Genomic DNA, 12,526 nt, shown 5'->3' with positions numbered 1-12,526 from the left:
GTTATGAGATGGTGTCAAAGACTTAAGATAGGTCCAAGAAAAGGGCAGATACAATGTTTCCTACTTTGATGGTCTGATTAATGCTATTAGAGAAATCACTTAATGCAGCAGTCATACTGTGGTTTTGTCTAACGCCATGCTGAGTGGAGGAGAGGAGGTTGTTGGGAAGAATGTGGCTGAGAATGAATGCATTTTTTTAAGATTTTTGATATAATTAAAGTATGGTTGTAGGTCTATAATTGTAAAATTTGGGAGTTAAAGTATGGCTGTAGGTCTATAATTGTAAAGACCTTTTCCCATTCTGTGCAGGGGTAAGATTAACAATTTCTTCCCTGGGGAGGAAACATAAGACTGTTGTATGGATCTTTTAGTGAGTATTGAGATGGGGTAGGCAATGGGATCTACTGCAATTTTCAGATATCCACTTACCTGCAGCTAGGGTTATAGGTTTAATTTTAGGAAGTGCTTTGTAATGATAGAGGTTAGAGCATTGTTGATGGATAAAAGTGTTATGGTTGGCACTGACTTAGAAGTTAAGTTGGGGTGAATGGTTAGTGTCTACATTAAGTAGTAACGTTATTGTGCTGATGAAGTGGGAGGCAAATAGTGAAGCAGTGCTATCTATGTATGGATTTGGCAGCTTTATTCTACCTGTGGATGAACATTTTTTGATGCAGCTCCAGAAAGTAACAGCTTTTTTTGGTGATTCTTTTGTAAGTTAAAGTAGTGATTTTTTTTATCATTTTAACTTTTATGTTGGATTGATCATGAAGCTGTCTGAAGTTTTCGAGGTTTTCCGTGTCTTAACCCCTGTCATGCATTAATTTTTTGGTTGATGCAGATAGCCAGGGGGAGTGTTTGTTTGACCCTCTTTCTGCATATGGCTGCTAGTTTGTTTAGAACATTGAGGAAGATCGTACTGCTCGACCTCTTAGAGTGAGAAATCTGGACAAAGCAATAAACAATGGGGGCAAAAGCCTACAAATAGGGACAATTTTTAAATATTGCTGTTATAAACTTAGAAAGTTGATAGAATAACAGGTTTTCCATTAGTGTGAATTTTCTGAAGGATATGAAGTCTAAAACTCCAATACCTGTTATTATTTTTGACATCCATCCTCAATGATTTGCCACTAGTGTGAATTTTCTGAAGGATATGAAGTCTAAAACTCCAATACCTGTTATTATTTTTGACATCCATCCTCAATGATTTGCCAGTCATTTGCCAGAAAACCATAAATGTATGAAGAATAGACCAAAACTAAGAGGCAAAAATCTGGGTAGTCTGCGAAAATCTCGACTGTTGAGAGGTATGAGGAAGATTGTATTAAATATGTGGACTGCATTATCTAGGGAAATGGTTTTGATAGTTTATAGAAGTAAAAATAGTTAAGAAAATGTCTTTATTAAAGTTTGTTAGATCTCACACATCTTTAAAATGGTATTTCATTGGCTGAGGAATTGTCTGTCTAATGGCAAAGATTGGTGGATGATCCCTGTATTTGGTAATGTGACTGAAAATACAATTTTTCTCAGGTCTTTGTTAGAAACCACACTAGTACCCTGTTTGACTTGTTGGGGATGGCTGGGCTATGAATGAATTGTAAATAACCATATAAGTTGAATGACAATGAGGGTGAGTCAGAGGTGAGGAAGAGTCAATCTGTGTATACGTCACAAAGGATTATTTAATATAGATCAGGACAGGAAATTTTGCACACTAATCCTGCAAAATAACACTGTTTAAAATAAGTAAACAAGAAAAAGTTAACTTACTTTCATCCATAGACAGTTCCCAGCAAGCAATTTTAATGACTTTACTGTGTACACAGTATCTGATTGTGTTAAAAAAGTAATACCTCTCAACCTTCGACAACACTGCAATCAGAGGCACAACAGGTAGCACAATCACCTTTTGTGCTGGAAGACCAGTAGGACTTGGGTTCATTTCTCACTCCAGGTGATTAACTTGCTAGCACACAGTGCAGCATGAGGCGGGTGCTGCACTCATGAGTGTGTTGCCCTTCAGAGGAGACACTTAGAAAACTGTTTAGCAAAAGACCTGTTATTAAACCCCTAAAAAAGACAAAATTTCTCATTTTCACTCATAAGTCTCATAGCAAATGCAAAGCTAACTTTCAAATCACCTTTGCAAATAACACAAATAATCAAGGTAGTCTCCAGTACTAAATTACTAGGGGTTACAAAAGATGACACCATGATGTTCAACCTGTACATCAAGTAAGCAATCAAAAATCACACCAGAAGTTAGGTCTGCTATATATATATATATATATATATATATATATATATGTATATATATATATATGCAAACAGCATCTGACTGAAAGCAGCCAGATACATTTAGAATCCACCTACACCTCTTCTATTTTCATCAATCTTCAGTCCACCTGACAACTAAACTAGAGCAGTATTATAATAAAGTAGCTAAATTTGCTTCCAGTAATCCATACTCTACACATCTCTGTAATGACCTCAGGCACTTGAATTTTCTTTTGCTACCTCACCTGCTCACCTACTCTCAGCTTCAGTTTGCATCCAGAGTAGTTTTTCACCCTGACAAATACCCAGCCCTAAGCAGTAAACTAGAACTCCACTCTACCACTAGAGCTCTTTGCTGTACTGACAAACATCTCTTCTCAATTCACAAAGCTTACAACAAAGCAGGAAGTGCTGTTTACTCAGATTGTATCTCCAAAATCCTGGAACTCATTTCCCTCTCCAATCAAACTCATTAGCAATGCACATATCTATAAAATAATTGAAAACTGTGCCTGCTTGATTACTGGCTATGCTCCTGCTATTTACCAAGCTAAATTAAGCTTCTTCTGCTATGTACACATGATGGCAGAGATCTTCTCTTTTCTATTATTTTCTACTCTTCTTACAACAAAATGCATGTAATTATGTATGACTTAATGTATTACTAAAATGAGCCCAGTGCTGATTATGTTGCTGCAAAATATACCTGTCTATATCATAATTATCTGCTTTGTTCATCGTCAGTTTGTATGTAATGCTTCTAATGTTACCTGAGCATTTATTTTTATTTTATTTTTATTTTATTTTATTTTATTTTACATATATCTGCTTGTATAGATACTACTGTAAATAATTCTCATGATGCTGTGTATGTAATGCTGCTAAATGTTACCCGAGTATTTTGTATGTTGTATCTGTACTACTGTTGTTATTTTTCATGGAGCCTGTCTCTCCTCCACTGAAAAGGGGCTTGTTTGCAAAGTCAGACTTTCCTGGGCCTCCACTGAAAAAGGGCTTGTTTGTCCAGTCAGACTTTCCTGGGCCTCCACTGAAAAGGGACTTGTTTGCTCTGCTGGACTTTCCTGGTGAGCAAATGGAAATAAATTAGTAAATTTGTATGAAAAAAGATAGAATACTTTACTGTGGTTACTGTGTGTTTGTATGAAACAAGCTTGAAATACATTAGTGTGTTCATAATTATTTGTTTATTTTTACAACCACCAGTCGTAGGGTCTATATTATATAATTGAACGCTTAAAAAAGTGAACGCTGATTGATCGACCTAATTTAAGCGAATGCTTACAATCTCGAACTGTCGGATCAGCGATTTTTTTTTTTTTTTTGGGGGGAAAAAAATCGCTGATCCAAAACACATACACAAAACACAAGCACACCAAACAAACAGAAATCCACACACATACACCTAAAATCTGATACCTAACCCTACACTAAACTATGCACACACCACTAACTACCCACTTACCTTACCCAAACCCTAACCCTAAGGTCCGTCACTATCGCACACTCACCTCACTCGCTCCCTAACCCTAACTCACTTAAATCCGCCTTAACCCTCATGTCCACTCAATCGCACACACACCTAACCCGAGCCCTAACCCTAACTCACCCTAACACTCACATCCACACAATCGCACACTTACCTGAATCCGACTGGTAACTTTCCACCATAACACTGAAAATACTGAAGCAACAGAAACGGACAACTGAATTCTTTCCCTAGGACAAAATTCGAGTTTCTGCTGCTTTGATATTTTGCAGTTTCACGAAAATAAGTTCGATCAATCAGCGTTCACTTTTTTAAGCATTCGAGGATATAATATAGACCCCAGTCATATGAGGTATACATAGTTAAATATGGGTTATGAGAGAATGTCCATAGATAATAATGACAGTCATTAGTGTGGATTTCCAGGTCTAATGTGCATTTCTGCAAACTAAGGTTAGAATACCTTACTGTGGCCACTTTTTTCACCATTGGACATTTGAGGTATATACATTATACTGGCTGTAATTTATGGGTATCGATGTTGGTGGATTATAATGACTAACTTAAGTAGTCTTTTTTGGTAGAAATGTTCTGAAATGGATGTTTGTTAAATGTTGTTTATTTTCCTATTGAAAAACTTAAAAGATTGCTCTAGTTTAAAACAAACACATATGTTCTACTTTATTAAACAGTACTTGTAAATCTGAAACCAAAAGCAAATATGCATTTATGCATGGTGAGCAAATGTGTGGGGAAGCCCACAGTTTGAAAACTGCTATGGCAAGGTACACTTAATCAACCACTGATTTCCCCTTCAGTATATTTTATTGAAGTAGTTATATTACCCATGTTACACTGTAGAAGAGAACGTGGCAGGAAAGTGTAGACAAACTCAAAAAATTAGGTATAAATCCCTATACCATCTACTGGTTAATTAGTTGTCTCAAAGATAGGACCCAAGAGTCTAACTCCAGTAAAAGGCCAGTCACTAGCGGAGTACCCCAAGGCTTAGTGCCAGGGATGTTCCTGCCTACCTTTCTGGCTTCTACTTCCCTGATGTCAATGCCAACATCATAGGCATCTGGCTGACCAAGCTTGCAGGTGATTACAAATTAGGAGCAGCCTTAGAATTCCCCACAACACAAATACCCTCCAAGAAGGAAAGACATAGACTAATAACTATTGCCAGAGCCATGATCTAAAACTCAATGGCAAGAAATGGTCTGGGGAAATGGCTCATACTGTTAACTACCATACTGATAATACAACCAAAAGAGTAGACCCAGTGGTCCAAGATCGGACTTGCATATAGACAACAGCTTGGCCTTTGACCATCATGTGTCTACTGTACTAAGGAAATCATTCTATGTAGCACAACTTATAAGCAAGAGTATGGCTTCTTCTAGGTCCAAGAATGTCATTATTCTGCTGACCCTCATCTGACCAATCATTGAGTACTTCTCCTTCGGTATGTATGTATGTGACAAGGAATATTCAACTAATGGAGCAGCCACAAAGGTTCCAAACAAAAAGAATACAGGATGTAAAAAACATGTCCTGTGTGGACTGCCTAAAAATCCTGTCCCTTTGCTTCTCATCTGCTGAGAAGCAGTCTATGCCTGGCCTTCAACGCATCCTTTGATATCACTCTGATGGCTCTGTTGCACATCTGCAAAATAAATAGCATCAGAATTACTTGATATAATTCACTACACCTTGTCTGTAACATAAATAGCACATGGAGAATAGGTATGTGTCACAGAGACTACCTCTTCTCTGAATCAGGCTTCCCATCTATGTGAAGCAGAGTTTTTCCTTAACCCAGTTCAAGAGGATTAGTGAATGAGGAATAGGAAATTTACCCCTAGTTTTGCATCTATGCGTCTAGTAGACAGAGGTAGCCTGTAAATGCTTGACCACCCATGCCCAAATCTACATATACCCTTATAACTCTAGGGTATCAGAATTTGGTAGATACATTTGGGAAGCAAGTTTAGACTTAAAAGGGTCCCCTGAACCAATGAATATATAAGGCATAATCAGGAAAACAGGGGTTAATGTTGATATAATAATTTAAAAATTAAAATGTAGGAAGAAAACAATGAGCATTTTGACATAATGCGGAAAGGGGGCACAACAGTGGAAGCAAGAAATAGACTGGGAACCGTCGCTACTACATTTGACTTCAGCTGTAAGAAAGGAAATTTATAAAATCACTGCTGAAGGAGAACATTTTATATTGTCTGTAAGCCCTTGGGACACAGGAGAAGACACTATGCATTCTCAACAAGTTTGTCACAAACAACACACTTATTAAAAAAGTAGCTCACTTTGCTTTAAGCAAGACATTTAAAATGGTATACCATAAAAATTAGAGAACAAATGTGATGGTTTGTAATGGTTCTAGGCTGGTAGATTACATAAAGCACAGAATAGGCAATACAGTATAGAAGATTATAGTAAATGGAGTTCATTTAGATGAAAGAGTGGTCACCACTGCAGTACCACATGTATAGTGAGATATTGGGGATGGTTTTACACAGCAACTTCATAATGGAGATAGTGCAGAAGGCCTGGAAGGAAAATATTGTATTTGTTTCTGATGACAGAAGCATTGCAAGAGGGTTGATACTAAAGAAAGAGTATAAAACCTGAAAAGGCAGTTGGCGTGATGTTATGGCATGGTGTAAAACATAATAGCCGAAATGAAATGCATAAAAATTAAAAATAATACACCCGGGAAGCAGACGTACAGGGAGGGAGTTACTGCATATTTTGAGATTGGTGTTGGTGATGGCAGATTGGTAACAGCAACAAAAGAAGATATAGAACAAACAGTAGGAGTGAGCATATCTAATTATCTAAATTTAAGCAAGCAGTGGGAAAAAGCAGCAATTAATGCTGGTCGAATATGTCTTGGAGAAAGTATCACCAGAGGAAGACAGGTTATTGTCACTTTTAATGAACATTAAGACCTCATCTGGAGTAGTGTGGACAATTCTAACTCCTTGCCATACTGACATGGAAAGAATAGATGCTTTTTATAGGAGGGCAACAGAAATGGTATCAGTATTGCATGCTGTTTCACAAAGCATGCTAAAAGAGAGAAATGAAGTGATCAGCACGTACAGCTTTGAGGTAGAATGTTAGAGGAGGGACAGGAAATAATTTGTTGAATACATCAAGGTAATTTTATACCATGTCAGTAAAAGATGCATGCAGGAACAAGGAGGTATTGTTTCAAGGCTTATGGCTTCAGAGAGACACAGTTGATATTATATTATAGAAAGGGTAATGGGTGACCGAAACAGTGAAAGAAGTGAAAAATTATGGAGTTCACATAAAACTATCCTTGTGGGGTGGGGGTAAGTTGCATGAGAAGGACATGTGTATTATCCAGTAAATTGCTGACAAATGGAACATGTAACCATCATCTTATAATCTACAGGCCTGAAAATATTTTAATAGATTCATAGACAAATAGTTGGCTATCCATATGCAGACTGTTATAACCTAGGCAATAACCAGAGATCAGAATCAAACCCTGTATCTTGTATCTTTGAGCTAAAGACATTAACCCCCAGCAAAGAAAATAATTATCTCTAATTTGTACTTGAACCCATTACCTCTGCTGTTGCTCCAGTCTTACTACATTAACACCTTGAGCCAAAAAGAAAGGCATGATGCACTCATGACCCCTGGTTTACTAGACCAGTGCTCTAACCCCTAAGCATTGTAATGCATTACATTATCTTAAGAACACAAGTACTCTTGAAAAAACAGTTAAATATTATTTTCATAACATTCAAAAAAGCATGAACATAATTTTCATGTGCAGTGATCTTTTTTTCTGTTTTTTTTTTACTGCAGGTTTTCACGAGGCAAAATCTCTTCATCACAGAGAACAGCTGAAAATTCTGAATTCAATGAGATAAGCAATTCAGAGGTAGAGTACACATCCGTAATACATAACTGATATATTGTAATACTGTAGATCAGGGCATATTCTTGTTGTCATCATAATGAAATGTAAAACTAATAATTCATTAATGGAAAAGGTTAGATAGGATTTGCAACCTTTTACTGCACTGTTCTTCTGCATGCTTTTATGTGTCTAGATACACCATCACACAATTTCTTATATATTGTACCAACATATTACCATTAAGGATATGCTAAACAAAGATGAGGGCACTGTAAATATTTTTAATTTCATTTTTTTATTTTTTGCTTTCTACTGTGTATATGTGTATGTGAGCGTGTGCGCACGCATGTACGCTTCTTCTCAACTGTCCATATTTTTGCAGAGTGTGCAGATTTTTGCCTCATATTTTTGGTCTGTTCCTCCTAGAATTTGTGGTTTTCTGGGATGACTGAGGACTGAAGTCACTACATAATGTCATACATTTGAGTTTCAGACTTCATATATTTCAGAAAATGCACACTAACACAAATCTTGTTATTCTAGCAACCTAACAATTTATAATAGCAATATTTAAATTCTGTCCCTATTTTTGGGCCTCTGTCCCTCCACTGTTGTAGGCATTGTGCAGACTTCTTGAATTAAGAGGCTGAGAGCACAGCATGCACATTATGTACATATGTTTGTGTGTGTGTGTGTGTGTGTGTGTGTGTGTGTGTAGCAGAGAAATGATTTGTAGCTACCTTCTATGTTTACAGGTTAATTTGTAGACTTAACCTATCATGTTTATAGTGCAAAACTGCTATCACCGATAAATTCATTATAAACAATTCCTCTAGCCTTGCAGTAAAAAAAGTCATGAACGAACCACCTTGGCCATCCAAAAGAATCTTAAAATCCTTTATTAAAATGAACCCTCGATAAAAAGGAAATGTTTGTAGCAAAATCCTTGTGGAAAAAATAGGTAAAGACACAAAAAGGTGCACCAGTCAGGATTTACCCATCCTATATACTGAAGGACACAAAACAACGTTTGTCTGATATTGGTAGGACTTTTTGTAGTTCATTTGAACAACTAGACAATTGTTTACTAGTATCTATGGATATCAATTCACTTTTTACTGTAATACCCCACACATATGGGTTGGAGGCAGTTAAGACCTATTTAAGCCTACATAGCTCCTATGATATCAGAAGAATTGATTTTCTATGTATGTTAATAGAAATAATTTTGGAAAACAACATTTTTCTTTTTGAACAGAAGTACTACCTACAATTGTTTGGGATAGTTATGGGCACACCATGTGCCAATAGCTATGCCAACATGGTCCTTGCCTATTGGGAGGAACAGTCTGTTTTGACACATGAGACATTTGCTGATAAAATTCTGTTCTGTAGGAGATTTGTTGATTACTTCCTTTTGGTGTCGAGGGGCACAGAATATAAGTTAGGAGAATTTTTTATGTTTCTAGTTACCACTACTGATTTTTTGAGGTTCACTCATTCTGTCTCCTCGACTGAAATATCTTTTTTGGATGGGACTATATTCAAGGACACTAATGGGAAGTTATCTTCCAGATTATTTAGGAAAGAATGTAGAAAAAAATAATGTCCTGAGTAAAGACAGTATGCATCCTACCTATATCTATAGGAATATCATAAAAGGTCAGGCTATGTGCATATCTAGGTTAGATATGGAAGAGGAACATTTTGAACAGGATATGGGAACTTTCAGAAATGAATTGTTACAGAGGAAATATCTGAGAAGTGAGGTAGATACTGGGATTAATCTATGAGGAAGGGTAGGGCAAAACTGTATATCAGCAATACCCATGATACTTCTCCCATCAGTTGAAAGAAAATTATACAGCTAAAAATCTACCCATTCACTTAGTATATGCTGGGAATGTTAGAAAGGTACAAAATGTGATTGATAAAAACTGGTCCATTCTGCAATCAGACCCTGAGATAGCTGGGATTGTAGGCCAAAGGCCAAGGTATTGTTATAAAAATAAAAAGAATCTCAAAAGGTTACTATGTCAACCCAAAAAGTCCAAGGGGATGATTTGTGGTCTTAATAAATGTGGGCAATGCAGTGTCTGTGATGTTTTGAGTGACAACAGGAGTTTCGTACATTCTATAACAAATAGGAAGTATGAATTCAAAGTTAAGGCATACTGTAAAACAAGGAATTCAGAAATAATGAATCAGATAGAAGTGCTCTAGCCAAACATGCTATCTATGCAGGGTGAATGCATCATTTCCAATTCAAAGTTATTGAGTGTATTTTTCAAGATTCAAGGCTGGGTGACATGAAAAATAAATTGGAATTGAGAGAGCTAAAATGGATTATTGAGTTAAAGGTAGAAAAATAACCAGGGCTCAATGATAAAACATCGATTAAGCCCTATCTAAAAACAAGACGTTTATAAAATCTGCTTATATTTGTGTTTTATTAAAAACTCTATTTTGTGTACATACCTATTTTATTGATTTTTACTTCACTGATGAAATGTCAGCTTGTAAATTAAATTGTTGGGGTTAGCAAGTTGTAGTATGCTTCTGGCTAGATACCTATTAATATGTTGTCTCTTTAACTTGAGAGCTGAATAGATGTAATCAATTAATTAATACCAACTTGGTAAAGCTTAGGAAGTATATAAAGTGGTTTTAGCTTATGTTTTTTCATTCATGGTCTGAAGAAGTATCTGTGATGTGAAAGCGCTAACTGTATTAAAATTTGTTATATTATTTCTGCCGTGTTTCTCCCTCTGATTCATTTTGCTGAAGAAAATGTGTGCATTGGTGTAAGAAGGAGTTAATTCAGAGTGGCTACACTATTGACTTTCATTGCTTTTGTGATACTATTTTTGGTGTTAAGTCTAGTGGAGCATGGCAGAAGGAAACAACATTGAATAGGACTATGTACCTAAAGAAGTAAGTGCCTCTCAAGCTGGCTTTGATAAAATGCTGCAGCAAAGTAATAATCCTTTATTAGCCTTTGAAGTTTCTGATGAAGAAATGAGATGTGAACAAGTAACATTTGATGAAAGAACTGTTAATAAGCTCACTCATGATTTGGAGCATGACTTGCTGAAGTTTAAACAACTAAAATAGCAAAGGTTTCATTTTGAGGCATGTACTTCTCAAAGTAATTCCGAGGGGTCTCAGAATCCTACAAATGCCTGCCTCAGCAGACACTTTTCCTGAACTGCTGAGATGCTGGAAAAAGCTGAATATTGAAACCAGCTTTAAACACATGGCTCTTTTAATTGATTTTCACAAGCCTAGTGAGAATCTATTGTTGAGAGATATAAGAAGGAAACAAGAAGAGCTGAGGTCCATTGTTCCGTGAGTGTATATGACAGACTGCTTTCTAATTTATGTGAAAAAGTGATTGCATATGAACAGCACTTAATAAGTCAGAAAAAAAAAAATAGAGAGAGAGCTAAGAGATTTCTCAAATGGGCATGTGTTTACTTGGCCGAAGGGCAATGCAGTAAGAGAGGCACAGAATACTAATACTAATGCAAATTTAAATGTTCCTGGCTCACAGATATTAAGCTTGGAGACTGCAAGTGCCAGTACAGCACAGAACAACAACCCTAGCTCAAGAAGGGGTGACTATAATGCTCCAAACACTACAGAGGCATTAGAAGTAATAGAAATGCCACACACTTTGAATGTTTTAATCAGTAACAGTCAAAATGAAAATTCTATGGCTGTTCAATCTGTAAAAAAAGAAGGAAATGGTTCAAACCACAGTAATACAGCTTCCCCGCCCCCCTTTTCCCATTCGCAAAATGGATTCATCACAAATGGGCCGGTCCAGCAGCAGGGGGAGGAAGAGAAGGCTGCCTTCCCAGGAAGGGGCAGTAGGAAGAGATTTGAAAAGGATTTGGAAAATGGTGATAACATGAGAACACTGGTAGTGAACTTTTCTAGTAAAATGTTAACCAAACATCAGGAATCCATACTTGAACGTGGTTTGACTTTCATTCCAGCTTCAGACACTGACTTTGTGAGTACTGTATTGGATATAAGATGTTTTGCACGCAGTGTTATGCTGAAATCTTTATTTGTCAATAACAATTCTGAACTTTTTAATGACTTTAAAAAACCCAGCTTATTTGTTCCTGATTTGAATCCGGTTTTAGAAGTATTTTGTAATGTTTGTGAAACGCAATTGAAAGAAATGCTTAGTTTTAAAAGTCAGAATAATTTGGATGGATTCATTCATTTAAGCAAGGAAGAGCAGGCAGCTCTCCTTGAATTAAGAAATGATGCATTTATTGTTATTCATCCTGTGGACAAAGGTGGAGGATTTGCTGTCTTTAATACTGAAGATTATGTTGCTTCTATGCAAGAAATGTTTAATGACGAAAAAGTATATAAGAAGTCAGTTTAAATGGCATAGAATTATGCTGCAGCCAGGTATTTAAATCATTATATGACTGTTTTTCAAGTAGTCTGATTTCTAAGTCTTTGCTGGACTTTTTTACTGTTACAAATCCTGTTGTTCCACTCATTCAGGGCCTTCCAGAACTGCATAAAAATAGATATAACCCTCCATTCAGACCCACAGTGTCTGGTCAAGAATCGGTTACACATTCAATATTTAAATATGTTGAAAATAATCTAAGACCAATAGTTAGTACTTTATTCTATGTACTGAAGGACACAAAACAACTTTTGTCTGATATTGGTAGGACTTTTTGTAGTTCATTTGAACAACTAGACAATTGTTTACTGGTATCTATGGATATCAATTCACTTTTTACTGTAATAACCCACACATATGGGTTGGAGGCAGT

At 36.4% G+C, this 12,526-nt stretch overlaps 1 protein-coding gene across 3 annotated transcripts in view; it reads left to right on the top strand.

Moving 5' to 3' along the window:
* TOM1L1 (target of myb1 like 1 membrane trafficking protein) overlaps positions 1-12,526 on the top strand; it is a 1,502,644-nt gene that overhangs the window by 1,012,465 nt on the left and 477,653 nt on the right. For all 3 annotated transcript variants that reach the window (XM_044090473.1, XM_044090474.1, XM_044090475.1), the window contains one exon: positions 7,661-7,736. In XM_044090473.1, coding sequence (XP_043946408.1) covers positions 7,661-7,736 — 76 coding nt within the window. The remainder of the gene's footprint in view (positions 1-7,660; positions 7,737-12,526) is intronic.

This window comes from Protopterus annectens, chromosome 12.part0, assembly GCF_019279795.1.
Source record: "Protopterus annectens isolate FY-2018-M chromosome 12.part0, PAN1.0, whole genome shotgun sequence".
Taxonomy (NCBI): Eukaryota; Metazoa; Chordata; order Ceratodontiformes; family Protopteridae; genus Protopterus; species Protopterus annectens.
Note: the sequence above shows the minus strand (reverse complement) of the source record. Positions and strands in the feature narration are given on the sequence as shown.